The sequence below is a fragment of the Lates calcarifer genome, linkage group LG15 (assembly GCF_001640805.2).
Source record: "Lates calcarifer isolate ASB-BC8 linkage group LG15, TLL_Latcal_v3, whole genome shotgun sequence".
Taxonomy (NCBI): Eukaryota; Metazoa; Chordata; class Actinopteri; family Centropomidae; genus Lates; species Lates calcarifer.
In genome coordinates, this window is record NC_066847.1 from 3912652 (window position 1) to 3938085 (window position 25434).

Genomic DNA, 25434 nt, shown 5'->3' on the forward strand with positions numbered 1-25434 from the left:
AATGCACCATCCAGTTCAGTCTCACATCTTCTTACCTGGATTGCTCCATCTTTATCTTTACTGTCCAGACAACATGTCCCTCGTTTTAAATCTAATAATAAAATCTCAAAGTCTCAGTCTGACCAAGTCTGCTATCATCATTTTTATTGAATTCTTATTCATGCACCCCTTTTGTGAGGGCAATTTAGACAGCACCAGCTTATTCTGAGCTGTCTGTAATTAACTTTCACTTTGTTTTCAGATTTGTTTACTTTCTTCCAGTTGATTTTTTTCTTGGTGATATGTACTGTATGTATTTTTCAGGCCAGTATCCCAAGGAATTACATCCACATTGGACGGATTCCACACCTTAAGATATGCATCCAACACCAACATTTAGTGCCAATACAATAAGTAGTGCTCCCTTTAGGTTTGGAGCTCATGGGTTTGGACGGGCACGTCTGCTTTATCATGCTGGTGACTGCAGTTCATTTCCTCTCACAGACTTGACGTTTGCCTTTGTATTAACTGTAACTACAGTCTTTCCCTAATCATTACCAAGTGTTTCTTTCCAAATTCTTAACCATATCATAGTTGCCATTTGGGGTGTTGCTTAATTGTCTAATAGCAATGATCTTTTAAGGTAGTTGAGTTGGTAGATTTGACTTTATGTCCTCTTGTATGAACATTTTCCATATATTTTTCTGTATATTTGGATTTCCTACAGAGACAATGTTGGTTTATGATGTTCTGTTGACATATTTTGACAGACTGGAGGTGTGCACTGTTAGAGTTAGATTGTATCCACCTTTCTGAGTCTATTTAATTAATCTTTGCCTTGCCTTTGCCAAAAATCAAATCTGGACTCAAAACATTGTTTTTTCCTAACGTGATACAGATAAAATTTTAAAGGGAGCAGATAGAGAGGGAGGAATCACAGTTACAGATATTTTCACCTTCTAATGGATGCAAACAGTTATTGACACAAACAATAAACCTAAATTCTTTTAGTAGTGAAGAGAAACAAAAAATTATAAAGCATTACCATTGCAAAATAGAGGAATAAAAATAGTCTGCTACTCTCCCTGTTGATCTGCTTGCCTGAGAATGAAATGTCTTGTAATGCCAGAAGCTCGTTCATGGCACCGTCCTCCAGCACTGAACTGTTGACAGAGTGAGCAGGAAAAGGCTTTAAAAGTGACTCAAAATTCCAGTTTTTTATGAAAAGTTCTTGCAGAGTATAGGCTAGGAAGCCAGAAATCTCATCTCAAGTAGGTGTCACATAGAAAACTCCAATATATAATACAGTACGTCAGTTTATGGTATGAGCCTATAAAATCATAAATCTTGCAACTATAATAGCTCATATCTACAGTATAGAGGTTGTCAGACAGATTAATAAAAACATTAACAGGTTTGAAGTTGCTTAAATGGAAACATTTAAACTTCATAACCACACAAATTAAACACATAAATTAACCAGACCAAACTAAAGCAGGAGAAGCTTTATAAACTAAAGGCCTCTTTGCTTGTTTGCTCACTAATTTAAGTGCTTCAAACCCCTTCATTGTTTGGTTGACCTTTTCCACATTGGTATTGTTTCTTTTTTTTCTTCCTTACAGTAAATGTTAGTAATAGACAAACATATTCACAGCCAATCCGTTCTGCCCTGGCTTACAGTAAGCATATGTGTCCAAACACACGGCTGTAACTGGCATATGGAAGCGATGGCAGCTTCCCCACCACTCATGCAGTTGAGTAGCTCTGAAGGCACACTAAACCTGCCGCTGTGTAACCGTGCATTGGCACTTCATGGTGTTGGACAGAGATTTATGCTTCTGCTGAAGTGTACAAACAGTCACTTGCTGTTATTGATTTGCCCTCTGGTCAATCCCTTACCTAGAGTAAATTATGTCTTCGGGGAGCTTTTTAGAAGATCTCCTCTTAAAGGAATATGATAATCCACACTGTACTACAAGTCGAAGGTTGTATACAGTTTAGTATTAATTGTGCACATTGATTTTTCAGACTTCAAAAATGATTTTCAGCAAAATGAACTTCAGTGCATTTTTATCTGCGTAATTATTCAGCTGTTACTGTCGTTCCTTGACATAGACATGATATTTAATAATGTGTTGACAAATTAACTAATTCAAAGCTGACAGAAGAAGAAAAAAAAAACTGCCGTCAGTGTCCTTTTGGAAAATCGAATGTGGAGACCTTTACACCAAAGAGAGGCAAGAAATGTCCAGAGCTGTGCCTGTCCTGTGACTGCCATCAATATCCTAGCAACCGTCTCCCAGGGGCTCTATAATCTCCCCCATCTAGCCAATTAACAAGTGGGGAGGGTGTGAGAGGGGGGTCAGAGGAGCTAAGATCTGGGCTTCATCCTCCGGATGGAAAGGCTTGAGACTTGAGATCACAGCTTCATTGCTTCCACACTACACCCCAGCTATTTCTGTGGTGCCCAGGTGGCATCTTTCTCTCCGTGTTCATTTCTGCCTCTTGATTTGATTAGGTGCAACGCTGCTTGTCAGTCCGGTGTCGTGTGGAACGGATAGCCACTGAGCTCTGGCCACCTGCCTGCAGTTAAGCTGTTTCTAGTCTTAGTGGCTGTGCGTTGATACAAAAACAGAAATAGCCTCACTAGCAAAGGTTAACCACTGCATACGCCTGCAACGCATTGAGCAAGGGCACAGCTCGAGTTTCCATAAATGAACTAAATTTGAATTGACGGAGAAAAAGCTTCCTGCTGAACGCTAATGTTCAGAGTAGGACCGCTGGATCCGCCTTCATCTGGCAGAATCGTTCAGGTGCACACTGGATCAAATTCACCCCATCTTGGAGAAGGCCTTCATCTGCCTCCACAGTTTGACAGTTATTCACCACTTCTGTGAGAGGCAGACAATAGCGTCAATGCTCTATACCCTGCTCTTCTTTTATCTCTCAGCGATGCCATGGTGGGAGTATTGTTCCTATTCCTTGGCACATAGGATGGAATGCAGAAGCTCACATGAATTATTCAAACATTTTATTCTTATAGTTGCAGACATTGAGTCAGTTGTGTGTTATTTCTTTTACTGTGGGATCCCCCATGGAGGATGGACTACTGTATTCTGTAAGATAGAGGGGCAGGATCTTACACTAAACTTATGTATGCAGAACGGAGCATCAGAACAAAGGCTTCTTCACTGTACACTATATGATATACATACAGAGACACACAGAGTACACATGCTGCATAGTAAACATGGCACTGTGTGAAAAGCAGCTGCACCAGGAACCCACACTCAATCAAGGCAGGCTGACTGATTCTGACAAGTGTGCCCAAACCTCTCTGGTATTATATGCTCACACCTCCACATGCGTAGGCATTGGCACAAATTAGCACAAGCAAGAGGCTGGTGTCCTATGGGAGAGGCAGCTGTCAGTCTTTAGATCTATTCTTGGCTGTGGGAGTCTTCACACAACTGGAGGATTGAGGAAGCCTGACAGGTTTTATAGTAATCAATCATTTGTCCTGCAGTTGTTTCAGAATTTGATATGAGCGATGACAAAGAGAAATAAAAGGAGTCTATTATTCGGAGGTATCAAAGGCAAGAGTTGTGTTTGCCTCTTCAAAAGATTAAAAGGAATAACTGTCCATAACATGACAAAACATAAATAGTCACATGGTTAATCATTCAGAGCAGATACCAGAAATATTAGCGACCCAGCCACAAGATGCTAAAATGTATCCCTTCTGCCCTTTCTCTTTATGTGCCCCCTGCCAACATATCGCGCAATTATAGCTCAACATCCTAACAAGACCTCCCAGTGGACCACCAGTCAGTGACGCTGTCAATTTGGTAGCCGAGATGGCTGGAAATGTCTCATTACTCTGCTGAGCACAAGCAGCTGTAACTCCTCTCAACGAAGCACAGTTAACTCTGTGTGAACCGTCCTGCCCAAAAAAAAAGTCATTATAAAGGAATAACCCAAGGGATCAGCAGCTACCTCTACCCGACCTCAGTCTCCAGGATGAATAAATTACACCGTGTGCCTTTGCAGAAAGAACAGGTGAGGAGGGTCGGGGAAGGTTCACTCTTGTCGCTGCAGACCCTTACTGCACGCAAAGGCATCTGTCCTCTGGTTGGCTTGTATGTTTTCAAAAATGTACAGCTGTGCGTTGTCTGTCAGGTCACAGAGGTGTCTTTAACATTTTGGTAATGCAGCAGTTTAAATTGCAGCATCTTTTTTGCCACATATGACCTATTTTACTTGTAAGGAATTCGAGCTAAGTGATTTAAAATGTATTCCTGCTGAGGGGGGATGGAGTTTGGCAGGAAGATTTTTTGCAAAGTAAATACAAAAACAAAGACAATCAAATGCAACAGAGATGAAACAAAGCATTGTTTCTGATTGCAATTTGGAGGCCTAATTATGAGATTCAAAGGTTTCACCCAGATTTCACCTCCTTATTCTCTGTTTTCATCATACACTTCAGCATGACATGAAATGAAGGCAAGCATGAAAAGAACTAACAGAAGGCGGTGGGTCGATGTGGTGGTACGATCACAGTCTGTCTGCTTTGGCCTGCTGTGTGCATGTGTATGTGTGCATGCATGCGTATGTGTGTTTGAATGTTTGAGAGTGTGCGTGTATGTGTGCGTGCTCTGAATCAAGCTTGGCTCTGATATCCATGTTCTCAGTCCAACACCTCCCACCTCCCTACTGCTGCCGAATCGGAGTCCAAGAAGGATCCCCCGTAGGCCCTGAAAAGTGGGCCTGCACCTCAATAAGTTTAGCAGCAACTGGCCTAGAAGTGTTACTTTCTTAAATCCAGTATCCAGTTTAGCCGATTGGTAAAACACGAAACCCCACTGTTACTTAAATTAATAACCTGACAGGTGGTAATTCTTCATTAATCTTGCATCACCAGGGTTTTAATTAACTGAAACAAAAGAATGAAGCAGACTTAATTTCTTGAACTTTCATAAATTACAAACTCTCAAAGCCTTACTGAGAATGCTGAAAATATGTGTAAATTTGTTGTTAATTCAACAGTAAAGTCTTGTTATTGCCATGTTATTGCCACTTCCCTTCCCAGTCTGACACCTCCGTGATTTTGAAAAATAATAGGACACAAAAAATCTTGTGTAGGATATTCACATGACAGCATTCGCATTCACCATTTTGGCTCAAATTATGGCACTTTAGAATACCAAAGTGATGGCAGGCAGTTGGTTAAAAACTTGATATTGGTGGTCTTTCTCTCAACAGTACTGCTGTTGATTGAAAAAAAGTGTGTTGTGCCTTTAGGGTAAATTCATCTCTTCCTTTGTGTGGAGAAGTGACCACTAGAAGGAAAATGAGGGGATTCTACGGTGTCTGAAATGGAGAGAAAGAGATGACCTTCGATATTACAGCTGCATTTTGTGATTTAGACTGATAAGATGGATGTGCTTTTAGCCACAAAAGGAGCAAGGCTCCAAGAGCAGCAGTGTTGATCGGTTGGTGCACCACTTTAGTCCAGATTGAAATATCACAATTATTGGATAGATTATTGGACATAACATGGCTGTACACTACTATACTGGATTTATACTTTTGCTTTAAGGGGCTATACTGCACTACATGCTCCAAAGGCTACTACACCAAAAATGTAACCATATGTCCTGGCTACAGTCTCAATAGAGATACCACATGGGGCTGGCAAAATGTAACTGGCTGCTTGTGTTTTCATGTTTCTGATACCAGTTGAGTTTGGTGTGTAAGGCAGCAAAAAAGCAGACAATCAGTATTCTTCTTCATCATTACATCCAAGCCTGCTCACCACGATCTCTGAATGAATGACTGAACCTAATCACAGTGATTGCATGGTGCCGGTCTCTTATCCAGTATAAGCAGCAAAAACATGTTGGAAGTTTCCTTGATGTGGCTCCATGTTTATTAATCTATGTGTGCCACTCTGTGTGTCAAAGTAGATTTAATGTAATGTAATGCAAACAGCTACAGGGGAGAATACATAGCACAATACGGACCAATTATCTACAATGTTCAAGTGGTGAATGCTCAAAAATAAATTTAAATCTATGTTGTATGTCGTGAGTAAAGTTATGGGTAGAGTCTGTGACTGCTACTCATTCTCATTGCTCTGGTTAGCAGTTCGCTAACTCTCTGGCTAACAATACCATCAATAATCTGTTAAAGCTTCTCCATTCAAACTGACATAAACATAGATTAGTGAGGAATTACTTTCATATCACAAAGTCTTTGTCACTCCATCCCAGTTCTTTAACATGAGACACTGTCAAAAATGCAGCAGTGGTTACATTTTAATTACTGCTTCACAACAACATGCTCAAATTTCAGCTTTAGCTTGGTATTTGCTGAAAAAAAAGGTGAACTACAGCAGTTTTCTGTTCTCTGATCCAGGTGTTAAAGTGCTTTATTATGTGCTTCCTTTTATTTTTCAATGGTTGATTTAAATGTTGTTTTTTGACTTTGGGGAATGCTTCTTTGGTACATCTCCCATTTACTCAAACTGTCTTCCGTGGCACTATAGGTGATTGTTATAGGATTATGAGATGATTGTAATAGTATTGTTGTGTAATTCCAAGCTTTGTTGAAGCAGAAAAATGAAAATGTTCCAGTCCTAACACATGGCTTGATATGAAGTGCCTGTTTGGGAATACTTGAATCTCATTGTAGCTGAGCGTAACACTGAAATAATGAAATTGCTGGTAGACTTTCTTAAAAGCAGCTTGTGTAAGCTTTTCTCAAACCATATCAGTCTTGAGTGAACAGTAATAATTACTACTGGTGTCATGTTCCACTGCATATCCCATGTGAGCTCCTTCTTATTGCCATATTTCATTATTTTCTCATCTCGTTCTTCATATGCGACCTTACCAGTCAGCTAGAATCATTTTTTATTTGTTATTAACAGTCCAAATCAAAGCATGAAGCAAATAACAATTGTCTTTAATGCCTTTATTTGCACAGCTGTTTGTTTACCAGCATATAAGTTCATGAACACCAGTAATTTCACAGCAATATATTGTTAAAGCAGATCCTACATTCTGTATTTTTAAATTAGCTGATTCCCAATAGTATAATCATGATGATTTTCATCGTTGTTGTGATTTACTGCACGTCCCTGGAGCTAATTTTAGACCCCTCGTTTTAGAAGGAGAGGCTGCACAGTATCCCCACTCTAGCACCACTTGCCTATTGGATTGTGATGTAAAGTGTGATGCATTGTGGGAGGTGATAATCTAATCCCCAATGCTGGCACTCCTGAGGGTGGGAGATCTCACCATGTGATTGGAAAATTTATCTTAATAAAGTGACAGCTACATCATCAAGCTCCCCCTCCACCCCCTTCCCAGCCCCCCAGGACAACAACGCACCTGCACAGAACAACACATGCAAATACACTGCAGCACCGACATAGATAGACACACACACACACACACACACCCACACCTGTAACCTGTGCTTTATAACAAGTGCATCCCACACCAGTGATATTAAAGCCCCACAGCCTTGTTTCATGGTGCTTGCACTTTTCCCCTTGCGTAAATTCATTCACAGATTGTCTCTTCTTTTGCATCCCCCCATCAAGAAAATCCACACAGCATGAGCTTAATCCACAAAATACAAAAGATTATCCAACTACTACATGCACATGGCTGGATATTACTGTCAAAAGGGGGATTAAACAGCAGATGAAAAAATGTAGATACACATTATAGGGATCCTTAAATACAATGGATAGTAACATCAATGCCTGCAGAGTATAATTGAGTAACCATATTGTACTAACTCTGATTATATGAAATTTATCCTAAATGTCTCACATTGACATGATTTTCTCACTTATCCCAGTGGGATCGTACCTTCGGTCTGTGCTTGACAGCCACAGTGCTTCAGAAGTGTCTCTGATATGTGTGGAATTGAACAATCACATTTAAAACAGTCCAGAGCGGTGTGAACCTCTTTTTTTTTTTTTAGAGAGAGTATCCCTGTTTCTCTGTCAGCAGATTTCACAAGGACTCTGAAAGTAGTTCCAGTGAGATCAGTAGACACCAAGGTCTGTGGATTATCCAAAGGAACAGTAGCATTGTATCTGGAGAGACACTTTTTCCGTTGAATGTTTTAATTGATGAATGATGAATTGAATGTGATTTTTCAAAGCTTTAGGAAACTCTTCACACCTTAATATAGATATAACATATTTGTATAGCTAGACACCGCTAGAAGTAAGTGAGAAAATAATTTCTAAGGTGTTTAGGTGTAACTTCATTTTTCCCAACCCTGACTATTTAAGTTCTACTGGTACAAAGTCAGTGGTTTTCCACAGCACAGTAAAAGTAAAAGCTGTTGTTTACCTTGATGACATGCTGCAGGTGTGTTGGTTTGCACAAACCACAGTAAAGTATCCTCTGCCGCTCTTTGTTTAACAATCCTGTTATATATGGTGGTGTAGATCACTTTGTATTTAACCATGGCACCAACGTTACACTAACCATGTGATAAATTAGCTGCATTTCCTATAGCTGCTTCACAATAAAAGCCTCCTGCTGGTTCACACATGGGTGGCATGGTGGTGCAGTGGTTAGTGCTGTTGGAGGGTCCAGCAAGGAGGTTCCGGGTTCTAACCACGGTTCACCCGGGGATTTTCTGTGTGGCATTCACATGTTCTCCCTGTGCCTGCATGAGCTCTTCCACAGTCCACAAACATGCAGGTTAGGTTAACTGGTGACTTTAAATTGCCCATAGGCATGAATGTTTGTGTGAATTGTTGTTTTTCTGTACATGTCAGCCCTGTTACAGACTGGCGATCTGTCCAGGGTGTACCCCGCCTCTCGCCCAATGTCAGCTGGGATTGGCTCCAGCCCACCTGCAACCCTTAACGGATAAGCAGAAGAGATAATGGAACATTTCTAATGTAAAGCAGTAGGATATGTTTTGTTTTGCATCAGGAGTAACTTAACATTACTTTGTACAACTTGTCTATATATGTTATTACTTGCAAACGTAATCACTGTTTGGATTATCTTAAAAGACTGTGTGTTTTTTTAATGAATGAAGCACAACATTTATGTACTGTACTGGAGTCACATGGGAGGTTATTAGGATAGATGCTGGACATACACAGAGCAGGATTCTGACACCAGAGTCTGCATCCTGACTCTCATCTGTTAGGTTTTGGTTAAGGCTAGAAAAAACTGTGGTTTTATGTCAGTCTCTGTGGACTTTTCTGTATTAAACCAAGACAGTCTATCCCTAATATTGCTGTAGTTATCGTTGCAGTCACTGCACCATTATATTTCCTTCAAAACATATAGGCTTTTGCAAATTAGTTGTATATAAATGTCATTTCTAGGAGACAGTGTGTTAAGTACAGCTCTGATATAGCAGTGTAAGTGATCACTAAACAGTAGTCATCAGTGGTTGCCATTTTGATAGTAATGTCTATGTAATCATTGCTGTGAACCATTTTCTCAGTGCTGACTTGCAATTTCCAATGACCCAAAATACGAAAATACCACAAAAGTTATTAACTTCAAACTTTCTGCATAATCAGAGAGTTTAACAGCACAGACATGTAATGAGAGCTGTTTGACTTATCTCTTTCTACCTTGGGTCACAAACCTATCAATCACCCCTCATATAAAGACTTGTAAAAACAGTACTTTCTCTCTAGTTGTCATCACAGCCACATATTGCTGAGTTAAGCAGTTTAGCACAATACAAGGCTTTGGTTTGAGGGAGACTCTCAGGTTGGCTGTGACTACAACAGCAGCAATGGGTTGGAAACGCATGTAGGCAAGGCTTGTGACTTGTATGTAATTACCCCCCCATGTACGTATAGATGAGCAGTCAGGGTCGTAAAATATCATCAACACCTTGCTCTCTAGTGGACATTCAGTCCCACACCACAAACAAATGCTTTAAAACATCCCCATATATTTGAATCAAAGCTTCTCCCCCTCAGCCTCATCAAAAAATCAAACTTTACAATGGTGATTTTTTTTTCTCAGGGCTGTTGTTTTGGATTCCTTTACATGGCACAGGTGTTCAGGATATTGAGTCCACCCCCTGCACACCAAGGGTGGACAGGGTATCATAAACTGCATAAAAATGGATGTCATATTGGAGGTCTGGATTAGGGAGGCTGCCTGGCTGACACCTAGTTTGAGCTCAGTGCTACATCATGTCATTTTGCCTTTGTAGTTGTATCTGTCCCCGAATGGCTGCAACTAGTCACATACATATTGTATGTTTGTGAGGCTGAGATGGAGATGAAATACCACACCCTGACTAGAAGAATACCATCCACTGGGAAAACAAGCATCCCTGCTGTGTGTACTTCTCTTTTTTTCTCTGGTTTTTCTTGCTCACAGTAAAACGCCTTGAACAGTCTGTGTCACTGCTGCTCTTGTGAAACCTGCCAGTGCAGCGTCTCACAGACCAGAGGCTTTCATCCACAGGGCAGATTCACTGAGCCTCTGACACTCCCTGTGTGGCACTGAAAGTTCTTCTACCACCACCACCCCATCCCCCCACTACCCCCGTACCCTTTGCCAAACTATCACACCCCTTTAGGGAAGACATCCATGGGCCTGTCAGTCCATATTTGAGTCAAGAAGTCAACAAAACCAGACATGTGAAACATCTCTGTGGCCATACTGGACAGCTCTTGGGTATAAATGTGTTTATAATGTTTGTATCACCTCACTGCAGAACAAGAGCAGTCATTTCTTGGTAAATAAAGATAAAACAGTGCACCGCAGAGCACACTCATATTTATTTTTACCTTGACAGCGACAGGTACGGCCACTGTTATTTATTCTGTTTTCTCTTCAGTGTCTATCTCTACTTAAAATTCAGAGGGTACTTTTCCTTGCCACTGCCTTAAAGACTATTCTGGGGACTTTATTACTCATGTGCCTTGATATTTCCTTTCTTTTTCATTATGGCATTCAGTTACTGTTTTAACACACATTAAAACGATTTGGAGAAAAACATCATGCCACTAATGTGTGTGACCAAGATCAGCTTTCTGAATTTTATGCATATTCAAGCACCAACTGTTAACTGTAATTGACACAATTTGTTTTCAATTCATTGCACTGACATCAATTCCAAAGAGAACAAGAAAACTCGTGCCAGTCATTCTTCCTGTCATAATATCATCAATAATTTCTTGTGTACCACCAGGATTTCAAAGGAGAGAAAAAAATGTGCCCTCATTAGTGAGACTGGCTACTGTACATCATGACAAACACCAGTGTCGTTGCTGTTGGGGGTGGTTAGATATAATTTTCTTTAAACAAATGCTGGCATGTTGAGTACAACAACACGGCATGAGAAACTCCCACCCCTGTTCTTTCACGAAAGACCAGTGTTGACTTGATTTACATCCACATTAGCCTCCACATTAGTGGTTGCTAAGCTACTCGTGGTCGCCACAGTAAATCATTTTATTCACCATCAGATCAGATGAGACAGTTGTTAAAGAAAATCTAAACTAACATCAACAAATACCAAAATGGGTTTTAACATTAACAGCTGTTTACTTATCAGTCCAGAAGAAACATTGCAAGCTCAGTGTCAAACCTCATTCCTTTAGTCGCCAAGAACTGTCTCCAGCAGTGAAGACAAACACCAGTGTTAACTCTTATTTTGCTTCTAGTTCTGTCACCTCTTTTCTTCAAAGTTAGCATGCTAACCAGCTAGCCCCAGCCCCCTGGCCTCTCATCACTTTCCGATCTTCACCATCCTCACTGTAGCAACTAGTTATTTCCATTATCAACTCATCTGTTCATTACTCCCTCAGTTAATCATTTATTCACATCTCAATAGTACAAGGTGATGTGATTAAATATCTAGCTTTACTTGACCAACCATCCAAAACCCCCCAAAATGATAGAAATCTACTAATAATGGATTAATCAGTTAATTGTTGCACCTTCAACTTCCAAGTAAATTGTATTACATTTGAAGTTTTAAATATCACAAAAACCTGAATGTAGTCAGTTGTATCACCCTGTTTTAAGTGCATCTTTTGTTTTCTTTGTTTTTTTAGTACTTAATTCTCTGATATAGTTTGGTGACATTCTGTAGAAGCTCTTTAAATGACCTTGCAGTGTTTATGCAGCAGTGGTTCTCAGATTCTTTGTATTATGTCCCCTTTTTTGCAGGTAGAGTTATATTTACACAGTAAAGACCATTTATCTAATGAGCAAATTGTTAACGCTGTCATCTAGTGACTAAACAACAAAAAGACAAGATGCATTATGATCTGTCTGATTTGGCTCAGCGGGCGATTATGATAGATTGATTGATCCATCACCTTGTGTGTTTGCTTCACAGTAATTAATCAAAACAGCTCGGCTCAGTGTCTGGGAAAAGAGAAGAAAAATGTTTGACTTTTTACCAGGTGGGAAAAGTAGAGACAGGCGGCTGAATCAGTCACCACCCACTGCTTAGATGAGCTCCGACACCAGGCTGAAGGTTTGATAATCAGCAGCTGGACGCATGTTTTACCCGACAGAGCCTGCTATGAGATACATTACATTTCCTCTTCATTTGAAGCAGAGTTGATTCATCGTCTCCCTGCAGTCCCTCTGCACACTAAACCTCTCCATACTTTGCTAGCGTGTAGTGACAAAGCATTTAACCACACCAACCTGTTTGTGAACCACTGATGTGCAGGATGTGTTTTGCCTGTTTATTTGAAAGTTAGGTGTACCTGAAAATGCAGCTGTCCTCGTGAACATTAGCAAGGTGGTGTGAAGGTTAACTTCACTGGGAGCCATGACAGACTGTTACTCGTATTATTAATACCTATACGGTGTGAACAATGACACTATGAGCGGACACATCCACATGCTGGAAGCCTGATGTTTCCAAGATAATTTCTGTTATTGCTGTTTTGCTTGGTCTCAGTAATGTCAAGGTTACCTGGTTTGTTTTGGGAGGAAACCAGGTTTCTTTCCTGGAACATGTATGTGCAGTGATTGTGTTAACTTCTGCACACAAGGTTTGTTTGCATGTAGGTTTAACAGTCGTGTGTCATTTATTCATTAGGTTGATGAGGAATAGTGCTCTATGTGAAATTATGGGGTATATTGGTTTGCTGCAGCCAACATTTTTTTCCTAACAGACCTCTGCACAAACAGTTGGTTTTGACTTGTGTGTGTGTGTGTGTGTGTGTGTTAGACACTGATAGTTCAAATTGTAAAGCAAGAATGGCTCATTTGAAGTTGTACACTTTCTTGTGGCTTTTGTTGTGGTGACAAATGGAGAGGCAGTGTTACAGGCTGCAGGTGTTTCTCTCTGGCTTGGTGCCCGGCCCTGACCCTTTGACTCAGAGAATTTGGTAAATTTCTTTTGAGGTTGCCAATAGCGATATCGTCAGTACCGAGCATGTGGGTGCTGCTTGGTTTGGAGCGTGTTCTCTCTAATTTATCTTGTCACTCCTCCATCCTCTGGGGGTGTTTATGAGCTAACAGAAAAACACCAACCTATCTGTAAACAACAGAACAACAAGCTACTCTTCCAGTTTCTGATGCTCACTTTTGGCTTCTTTCACTGCTTGTCATGTCTTTTTGCTTCAGCCAAATTCCAGGTGCTTAGAAATGTAATGATGCTTGCCATTACTTGAATGTGAATTTTGTACTGAACAAACTGTAACTGCTGTGGATACCTGCCTGGAAAGGCCTTTTTTTCCCCAAGAAACATTGTAGTAGCATTGGGAAGGGATCATTTCACAGCCAGTATGATCAGGAGATAAAAATTATAGCAACCAGTAACTTAATGGACATACGGGAATTTGAGTATTGTTTTAAGACAGACTTAAAAAATAGTTTAAACCTGAAAGATGAGGAGGTTGAGTAGTGACATGTGACTACAATATGTTAACATCAACACAAGAGTTAATTATTGAGCCAGTAAAATTAAATTTGCTTAATGTTAATAATATTCAGTTTATCATTTAAAAGATACATGTGTGTTAACAATAAACATTTCAAACCAACAGCTGCTATTATAAAGTGATAATGTAGAATATACCGTATGGGGAGGGGAGCAAAGATAAAAATGGAGATGACTATTTAACGTTGTGTGACTTGTTGAAATGCGTGCCTCGCAGTTAGGTGCTGGACGTGATGAATAAAGAGTCATCAAAGAAACTCCTTCGAGCCATGCAAGCACAATCATGGCATTACAGCTAATGAAATTTAGATCAAGTGTGAGCGGAGAGCCTTAGTCAATGTGGCTTAGTGCCGCGCAGCCCAGGGCACTGATCACACTGAATGCAGGCCAGGGTTAACAATCATCCATGAATGCTAAGCTGCTCAAAGTATTCCTTCAGATGTTAAGTATTAGCCTCTGGTCCCTTTTCCTTCCTCCTTTAACTTTTCCTCTTTTCCACACTAACCTCTGATGCACACTGTGGCCCATTAAAACCAAAAGGCTAATGTCCATCTGGTGCTAAATACTGACTTTTTGACCGTGCTCCATAAGGAGGAGGATGTTGTGATTGGCAACATTTTCTGTCTGAGAACAGTATTTATGACTGGCTGTGCTCTTTAAACACAATAACAATGCACAGTTGGCCCCAGCCTCATGCAAAACAGATTTGTTTTGTAGCTCTTGGCAAACAACTGCTCTGCTCAGTTTAATGTGACTCAACATGGCAAGTTCAATGTGGTAATACTTAGTCTCCCAAAGGCTGTGCAAACATGCAATTATCACATTGTAGTTCATATTGTTAATTCTGTCTAAACTGTGAAGCTACATAGAGAGATGAACATTAAGAAACTCATTTTGAAGCAGCTCAAACAGCAGGGACACAGTAGAAACACTGTAGTCAGGCTTTGAAACCAAGAAAGGTTATGTAATCAAACTGACATCTTGCTGACATCGAACTGTGGAACTGATCAATTTTCAGGCATGTTTGCATTCATATTTCGTACTCATTACACAAGCTTCACCAGAGCGTTCGTATGATTCAGTCAGGCCTTTACGAAACCTTTAAAACACCATAAAAACACTAAAAGGAGCTTTGTTTGTGAGCAGCCGTATCCATAAAATAAATACAGTCATCCATATAATCAAACCTCTGTAAAATCATCTTTCTGAGCTTTGATTTAATCTGACAAGTTGACTGAACTCATTCTCATTTACTGGAACTGTGTGGGAGGGCTAATCCTTAGAGACCCAAGGCTTACACAATATATACATTAAGTCAGACCCTGCGACTGCTGCTTCTTATTACTGTGCAACATATGGCTACACTCTGACAATGTACTGTGGGAGTTTTGGCAGTGTTCAGCTGCAGCTAAGTTTCCACTAAAGGTGGAAGAGTATTCTATCTATCTCTCAACTGTGCACTGACCCTGCAGTGCTGTACGAAAACTTCATTTTACTGATTGAACAAACCACCTTGTACCTCATTCGACCTTTTTCATATAGCTATAAATGACAGACTGACTGATCTGAAGTCAAGACACATCTACTGGCTATATAGGATCGTGGTGAAGTGCCAGCCAGACAGCCTAGATGATCCTGAGATGAACCCTGACCCTGTCGAGAAACAGGTCCTGTCTTCAAGTACGAGAGTGAAATGCTGTGGATTTGAGAAATAATAAACAAACGCAAGCAGAGAAAGAGAGAGAGAGAGAGAGAGAGAGTTACACAGTGACCCATTCATTAGTGAAGCTGACCCTGCAGGGACAAAGAAGCTGTTCATTAAATAGACACTCGAGGCCCAGTCAGAGATCAGACTATCACCCCAACAGTGAGGATATTACACTCCACATATATTGTTCAAAGCAAAGGTCCCCAGTATGAGGCCCGGGGACTAGCAAGGGACCTGCTGAGGGCTCCACAGGGCCCCAAGTAAAACAAAGGATAGCTAATTTTATTATGATTGAAGTTAAGTTAGCTCAAAGTGCCTGCAGAACTTTTCTTTTTCTTTCTGGTGACTTTCCAGTTTTTGGGTTTTAAAAAAAATCTTCATTCGTACCTTAAGGTTCTCTGGTTTTAGTGTGTGTGTGTGTCTGAAAGTGACAGAGCACTTGGCTTCTGCATTTGAAATGAAAGAATTATCTTTCTATGGTCATTGCAGTTAAGTTATCTCATTATGAGAGGACAGAAGAAATAAGTAGAGTTAGAAGAAGCTTGGGTATGAATATAATGTTGATATACCAGTGTTGCTCGGCCATTTCTTTTTATAATTAGAGGCCAATGTTTATAATTACATTTTATATTGATGATTTACCATTTGAAGGTTTGGTCATGACTGATTCATTTAACTATACTGAAATTATCAGCATGTTTCATTGGCTTTACCAATTCCTAAATTAAACATTTGTCTGGCTTATCTCATGATGTCAGGACCTTTTCCTCCTCCTTCATACATTTACTGTCAGAACAAGTCATTTGGCTAACTCCTCTATCTCCTATACCCCGGCCACCCATCCCCCCTTTTTTCCCTCGGTGCCGCTCATCTCTTACTATGCTGTGGTGACAGCAAATACAGCACAAACACACGCTGGTTGACAGAGGTCGCTGCTCCAGACATGCCTGGATTTTTAATTTGCTTTCTGAAGCTAATATTATAAACAGGAGGTGTTAGGCTGAGCAGAAACTTCTACAAAACAACTACAAACAAGCTCTCAAAGCTGCAGCCACTTTAATGCTTTACTGTATTTAGTGTTCCAGATACTCAAGATGTATTATCAGAGGAAGGCTAAATTTAAAATAGAGTCACACTGTAAGTAGATATCACAAACCAGCAGTTGTATTCTCCAATGCTCACAATATCACATGGATTATGAGGACAAACAGTTTATTTCAAAGTATGAATAAATAGAGTTTCTATTTGAAATAGCATTCAAGAGAATCTGTAAAGTCATGTTTTAATTTGAATTTCAGTCCATGACAGAAAGGTGTACACATATGTTCAAAAGAGGAAAGTAATGAATCATGACTGTGACTGACACATCTTTAATCATATATATTCATAGTGTAAAAAGAAGCCTTACATCCATCCTCCCAAGAGAAAGCACTGCAACAGTCAGGTTAATGAATGCCCCAAAACAATGTATGTTTATAGTAAACTGACAAAGCACTTATCAGCCATAGAAATTATGGAGGTAGTTAGAAATGACATTATTATAGAGATAGAGAGTCTGGATAAGGAGATGGAACTTTGCCACAGGACCACTGTTTATTTCCCATTTCCTGTTTAAACCCAGATCCATTTTTGTAAGTACTTATTTTAACACAAACCATGATCTTTCCCTCAGCTCTAGCCAAGTTTGTTGTTTCCTGTGCATAAACTTCGACAGACATTTGTAATGGTTGCAGAAGTCAGTGACAAATGGGGCGTCAAATTAGAAAGTGCTTGCACATGCTGTTCTGAAGAGAAGTTACAAATAATGTATTTTGTTGTTTAATTTGGAGACTGTATTGCCTTTTTTGTAACCACTAAGGCACACCAAAGACAGGTCACCAGTCTAAAAAGGAACCATATATCCTCTTAGATATTACATTAACATACATACTACTTTTTTTTGTTGTCTCTATACAGTATTTATATGGCTGAATAAAACTTGCTCACCTTCTGATTGAGTTACACGCAGCATTACCGTGACTGTGCTTCCTGTTTAACATGAACTGATCTGACAAGAATGCAGAGTCGTCAGAGGTTATCAGTAAATTCACTATCAGCTATAATAATAATGAACACACAGAGAAAGGATATTTTTGTTGCTGAATGATAAAACTAAATTTACATTTAGATTGCACAGGTCTGAGCTCTGTACATGCAATCTATTCAAGCACCTGCAAGAATGTGTACATGCTTGCAAATGTCGAGTTTCACCAAGATGTGACTGTGGGTTTATGTTTGTTCATTTGTCTTTGATTAGATTTTATAAATAACATGAGAACACAAATAATAAAAGTAGTAGCTTAATAGAGGGAATGAGAGAATCAAGTCAACTTTTGATGACTATTGGTTTAGTAACAGTAATTACACATTTCCATTTCCACGTGAGAAGATGATTATTTATCCCGAGAAACTTTTTCGAGAGGCCTGATGTACAGTGGAGTGACAGTAATTGAAAAACCTGTGAATACTTTCGACTAAACGTATGATAAATGGATGTGAAAAAAGGTTTGTTTTCAGAATGTCAAATGGTGCTGTCAGACTGCATGCAATATTGAAAAGTTAGCTGTAGGCTACCAGGGCTTTGCTCTGTTTTGCATTTGGAGAGGAAAGGCCAAGTTTTTTGTGTGTAAACAGTGAGGGAAAACTCAGAGTCAGTTGCAAACATCTGGCATAACAGAACATGTCATACAGTGTATTTGAAAAAGAATAAAATACATCCTTAAAGGGGACAAGATACATAACACACCAGACTCTTCCTGTGCTTGCTTGGATCAAATACAGTCAAGTATTGTGACCTTTATTCGTCAAGAACCTGTTTTATTCCAGGGTCCTGAGCTAGAAGTGTGTTGAATGTAAGAGCTGCGCCAGAGAATTGTCCTGCAGAAGATAACCTGGGATGGATTAGATTTGAAGCGGAGGTGTTGTTTTATTTTGGTACCAGACAACCGGTCTGAATCTACTGCATTTTAGATTTTGGATGTACATTTTCTCAACTGTATTTTCTTTCTTCTTCCTGAAAAGTCAATATCAGGTGTGGAGATAACATTCTGTCTTTATCAGTTTGCTATTGTGAAGGCAAAACTTCCAAGATGCCTTTTTCTATTACTGGATTAAAAATAAACATCAGATAGAGTTTATGGTCTCAGACAAACACCTGAAAGGAGTCGTCTGGAGAATACTGAATGTATTTCATCCTCTAATACCACAGTTTCTAAAAAGCACTATAGAAGCATTATGTGATCTGGAGCTACACATGCCCAGAAAACCTAGGAATTACTTAATGATAGGACATTGATCCGGTGTGTTGATAGAGTGGTGAGTCATTTAGATTATGCTTTCAGGCTCCTGTGAACGCAGCATCATGTTGACTGAAGATAGATCCTGTCAGCACTATCAGCAGCTGAGATCAGAGGCGAGACTTCAAGCAGCCTCATCAGAGGCAATCATTGCCAGAAATGTGCTCCTGATTGTCTGCCAGGCAGGATTTTTAGCTCTGCATGGATGTGTGGGTCAACACGAGCTGCCCTCACCCTTAATGCCCACTGCCCACTAAGGGTCCAATCAACCCCAGGCCACATGCTAATACAATCAATTACCTAAGAGGTTAATGTGAGGTGAAATGTGAAACTGCCCAATTAGTTTGATTTCTTCTCCGTTGTAGTATCAATAGCCTTTGGACAACACAGTGCGAGTGCAGCCACCCTGTGTTAATTAGTGTTTTTTAACTTGCTCGGAGCATCACTTGAGTTGGGCTGACTGGGTTAAGACAATTTTCGATGGTGTCAGCTAAGTTTTCTTTGTGGAAAAAAACAAAATTGGTCCCTGCTTTCTATGCTATATTCCATACAGGCTAAAACCACCAGCAGGCCTGTGGCTAAAAACAATAGCAAAGTTTTTTAGGCAAGTGAGCAGTGCAGGTATTTGTTTTTGAGCTCTCTAGTATTTCATGCAAGACATATTTACCTTCTGTAGAGGAACAATGTATGAATACAAAGCGTGTATACAAAGTGTATCTGCACAGGAGTTGATAGGGTTGTTGATCAGTATATCAATATATGATTTGAGGATGAGAACATGAGCAGGCAACCAGCATCACAAAGCATTTCAGTTGTTAAAGGATAAAGCTGGTGCTGCTCTATATTTCTCTTACTGATAACAAATCCCATCATCACAGTTTCATACTGTCTGACTTCCCCTCCCAGTCTGTGTCACATAGTCCAAAGCCCACTGGTTTCTTATAAAGATGTAACTGGGTCCCAATGGGCAGTGTAGTTTTTAGCAAAAGTTAGTCAAACTGGAATTAATAGTGCATTTGTTATGACTATTTTCAGTGGCGGATTAATACACATTTGGTGTGTTAGTGTGTATTTACAGCAGCATTTACGATGTATGTGGAAAAAATAAAAATAAAAACACTTTGTAGTGAAGGAACATGTTACTTTATCGTTTTGGTTTTTCCATGAGATTTTTTGACAATAACAAAAATATTGAATTGTGTCAGCCTCATCCTTTAAGGCTAAAAAGCAATACTCTTGAGCCAAGTATTTCTTTCTACAAATATGAGAGTAGATTCTACTTTATTGTCACAGCACAGAGTACAAGTACTGAGACAATGAAATACAGTTTAGCATTTAACCAGAAGTGCAAGAGGCAGTGAAGTGCAAAGTAATATGTGTATGGAGATGAATAAATAACAGTTAATACACTCAGAAATATATAATATTAGCAGAGTGAAATGAATACACTGAGATATATCCAGCATTTTCAGCAGCTACTGTAGGCAATTTCAGGTGCAAGTGTAAATATGCAGTGTGGGTGTGAGAATGAATAATAAAGTAAGACTGAATAAACAGCTAGATATGAATATGTGTATACAAATATATAATAGTGTGTGATGATGTATGAGTATGTCTTTAGTATCCCAGTCGTCTTCCAGGTCTGTTTCCTGAGTCACTACTGCAATTATCAAGAGGGGATAAGGGGAGGCTTTGCCAGAGACTTGTGTACAGACAAATAAGTTTTATTGATATGTGTGGCAATTCCTGCTGGTTGCCAATAGAGTTTGATAAATTCCACAGATAACTCATGGCCCCTTGTAAATTGGCTTTCAGACACATTTCTTTGATCGCCTATAATCTCCAATGTTGCACGTTGTATTTGCGTTGCCTAATCATCCTCCTCCCTGCCCCCGCACTGTTGTACTCAGACAGTTTTTACCATGCACTAAGAATTGTCTGGGTCTGACCTAAGTGTAGCACAAAACAAGGTGACAGATTATATTTATTGGCTAAGACATATTTCCTGCACTCACACATCATCTACTGTGGGTTGCCAACAGCTTTTCAACACATTTTCCATCAAGGACCATATTAGAGGAGTCTGTGAATTTACTGTGTCATCCTTGAAGATGCATTATATGCTTCCCCTCACTTACCAACAAGCTAAAGTAAACTGTCTCTGTCTTCCTTTGACATTTGAAGTGTCTGACTAAGTGGTGCTTGCACAATATGGATTTCTGTTGAAAGCAAATAAGATTTTTTTCAAATGGCATCATTGATCTCCATTGATCATTTCCACTGTAACTAGAGGATGTTTGTTAATTCTACACCTCCAGTCAATTCACAGCCTGTGCAGTTGTCTTGTTGTCCTGTCTTGTTTTAGTTTTTATCTGTCATCTAATTTTCCAGTCTAAGGAGCATCATTACTCTGATTTCCAGCATAAAGTAGAACTAAGATAAGGGTGAATATGTTTCCTCAGTCTTTATTGCTTGTATTTTGTCGTGTGATAAAGCATTTTACTCTTGAGTTTTCTAACAGTACACCAGACTGTCTTTTTTGGATTTATATCCGAAGCTACAAGGTTTAGTGTTCCATATGTTAGCCATTATAATTTGAGCCTGTTCATTTGTCTCCCAGGTCCATGGGGAAGGTGCATGGGCAGTGACTGTGGCCCCGGTGGCAGCCAAAGCCGGGCAGTCTGGTGTGCCCATGTGGACGGCTGGACAACGCTTCACACCAACTGTGACCAGGTCCAGCGTCCGTCCTAACCAGAGAAACTGTTTCCGTGTGTGTGACTGGCACAAGGACCTTTATGACTGGAGGCTGGGTGCCTGGAACGAGTGTGTGCCAGTGTCGGCAAGGACCTTTGGGGCCCCACGGCCGTTCACATGCAGTGGGGGCGAAGAGGGCATTCAGACCCGGGAAGTGGGCTGCATACTCAAGTCAGACGGCTCTCCAGCAGAGGATGCCATCTGTGAGTACTTTGAGCCCAAACCTCGCCTGGAGCAGGCATGTTTGATCCCTTGCCCCCAGGATTGTGTGGTTTCCGAGTATTCGCCATGGACCTCCTGCTCCAAAACGTGTGGAACAGGCCTCAGGAACAGGGTCCGCAGTGTCCTGGTTCCTCCACTTTTTGGAGGCGCTGTCTGCCCCAACCTAACTGAGTTCCAGTCCTGTAAACCGGGGCCTTGCACAGGTCCAGAGGGCATGTACAGTCTCAGGGTTGGAGCGTGGAGCCCTTGCATCCTCCCGCAGACTCGGACAGCGAGACAAGCCAAACGCAGAAAAGGTAAAGGCCAAGGGCTCAGGGAGCGAGCAGGAGCCAAAGATCCAGAGACCAGGGAGCTAATCCAGAAGAAACGAACAAGGAACCGCCTTAACCGGCAAGAGAGTCCGTTCTGGGACATCCAGGTCGGCTACCAGACTCGGAACGTGACCTGCATACATAGGAATGGCAGCGCTGTAGGACGCAAGTAAGTGGCAATATTATTATGTTAATGTGACATTAAAGTTAATATGTTATGGGTTTTTTTTTTTTTGAAGCACTATTATACTGTGCTGTGTGCCCCTTTCATTTTCTCACAAGGGCATGAATGGATGAGAAATCCATCAAAATTATATCTTTAAAACAGAATGAACACGTCTTGTTGTTGTTGTGTCATCTTAAGACAGTTACCTCCTGCCTTACACACTCTTAACAGAGGTGGTGTATTCATTCATTTTCATCTATATGCCTGTCTATTTTCTTTGTTTTACTAAATATTTACTAATTAACTATCTGTATTTCTATCTGTGTATTTATTTTAGGTGTAGGTGTACTGGTCCTTAACTCAGTAGATTTTGAATGCCAGATTTGCCCTTCTCACTGTCAGGGGGTGTCATGTAGGGGAGGATGTTTATCGGCTGTGTCTTTGTCACTGCCGCGCTGTCAGAACAATGAAGCACAACTTACCACAGTGTATTTGATGTCAACTTCCGAGGATGGAAGTGGCATAGCAACTCATTTTATGACATGAGATCAATCTTAGCCACGACTTTTTGTGTGGCACTTTTTAAAATAAGGCAATTTGCTGTGTTTTTGTCCTGTTGTTTTGAATGGAAGTGTGATGATACGTTTCACAAAAAAGTGAACAAAATGTCACCTGCAAAATGCTGTTCTTGGCAAAGCCATAAAGTCAAATTACTATTGTAAATCTTCTAAAGTAAACAGTAAAGTGAAGCTTTGTTTTCTGCATTTTAAGGTTTTAAGGTTACAACTGCTAGGGATATTAAAGGCTCAGTTCACCCAAATAACAAGACATATTTTCTCACATATATATACTGTAGTTTCTGCTTAAGTTGCCAACATTTTTAGATGGAACTTGTGATGGATATTTAAAAGTCCAGAACAGCGAGTCAGTCATTTACAAGACAAGTTTGTAACTTAAAGCTGCAAAGAAGCCTCAAGCTTGGAAGAAGCATCCCTTGTCAGTGAGGTATAAAACAAGTCAGCAACTTTAAGCAATGTCATAAAACGCAAAACTGGAACTCCATCAAACAAATAATTACTTGAATAGGTCATTGAATTATGCTTTCAGTGGGTACTACCATCCAGGATACAAGCTGTAACTGTATGAGTGCTTCCATTTATAGTGCTGTAAACCCGAGTGGGATCTAACCTCTCGCCCTGACATTATTATTGCTGTGAGCTACAAAGTCACACTCTCTGACTGATAATAAGACAGATCAAATGGCTCTCAATTCCCACTCAGTCCTCAGCAGAAGTCTCTGCCTGAAATGTACATCAAACATTTACTCCCAAAATGAATGAAATGAATCTGCCACCAGCCCACAGAGAGGAAGGCACCATTAACGTTAAAGCCCACTGCAGCTGTTTCAATGAGTGCAGGAGTATATTCTGCTTAGAACTTGCATTTGGTTAATACACAACAGTCTTAATTGTTTCATTGCTTATTTCAAAAACCCCTTCCACAGAATCAGTGAAGCAAAAATTATTTTCACTGACAGGTTAATGTTGTTATCATCCGTTACACTTAATTGCCACATTTACTCGTGCATCTCGTAGGACTGGATATCTATCCAACATCAAAGAAGCCAAGCGGAGATGCAACCAAGACGTATTAGAAACAGACTGTAATCCAGAATTGAATCTGTCTCTTCTTGACACATTCATAATCATTCTCCCAAGAGGTATAACTGTACCAGCAAACATTTCCTTCTTTATGACATAACATGAGTACTGTGCATCACAAAAAAAGCTACAGCCTATTCCCAAACAGAATATCCCAACCCCTCTGCACTCACTCACTCACACAGAACAAGAATAATTTGCCAGCCAATCATTACTGCTGTCTGGGTCCAGTCCTTCAGTGAGTCAGGAAAAGCAGGTAGCACCTCTCCTAAAATATAAAGTTTTGGATAAAATAAAAAATGCACAACTGTGAATCTTCATTTAGAATTGATAGATTTTGGGGCATGTCCCAAAACACATGTATGAACATTACACTTCCAGCCAGCTGCAGAATCTTTTAAACTAAGTCTGTATAAAACCTACTGAGGCTCTACACTTAATGATGTGAAACTCTGAGTTGTATGAGCCTTACGCTTAAATCTTTGGACATTATACAGGAGCTGCTGCAGATTCTGTCCCATTCCTGTTCATTAAATGATACACCTAAATCTCTTTCCCAAATACAGCCATTTTCATTGGGTTTATTTTTCAATTGCAGCTGAAGTGTCACTGAAATGACAGTGAAATTAGTCCGTTTTCTTGTGTGATTAAAGCAGTGGGAAGAAACCAGCTCTGGTGATTTCAACACATATGGTGTTGCTGAAGACGTTAACATGTTCTAGCATTTATCAGATTTGTGCAGCACTGAGAGCAGTGAGCACTGAGCCAGTGAAACCCACTCATTGACCATCCACACAAGTCTTTTGTTCATTTGTGTCAGTTCATGGATATGGTTGTTGTTAGTTAGATAGCTAAACAGATCCTGTTGTAACACATTCTTCGTTTTTAGGCAGCTTCAGCTTCAGCATTATCACCACCCTCTGTGCTAGAGAAGGGTTGACCCTAATTTGCATGTAGTCCAGGAAAAAAGAAATTAAGGGCGCAATCATATTTGTATGTCAGCTAAGGATTAATGCGCTATTTGGCTGTCAAAAGAAATCTTTTAGCCCCTACAAAGGGCTCCACAGATTGATCCCATGTACATTTTAAATACACACAGAAAGATACTTGTAGGATTAAATGTAATTGTGGGGGAATTTTAAAATTGCACTTGGCATTTACACACAATATGGTTTTGTAGAACATATCCTATTTCATCTTTAATCCATTCATTCTGAAACAAAGCCTGACCCCCTTAATAACAACTTGTGTTTGGTACAAGTTTAAAATTAAGCGTTTCTAAAAGGCCTACAAATCCATTCAGATTCAACAAAAAATCATAGAACATTAAGTGGTAATCAGTGAATTATAGTTGATGTTAATACATGTA

General features: G+C 40.0%; 1 protein-coding gene across 1 annotated transcript in view; it reads left to right on the forward strand.

Moving 5' to 3' along the window:
* The window catches only part of LOC108883217 (thrombospondin type-1 domain-containing protein 7A), a 135093-nt gene that overhangs the window by 22079 nt on the left and 87580 nt on the right, over positions 1 to 25434 (forward strand). Inside the window, 2 exon segments of the mRNA XM_051075926.1 lie at positions 21572 to 21699; positions 21701 to 22407. Of these exon segments, the coding sequence (XP_050931883.1) occupies positions 21572 to 21699; positions 21701 to 22407 (835 nt within the window).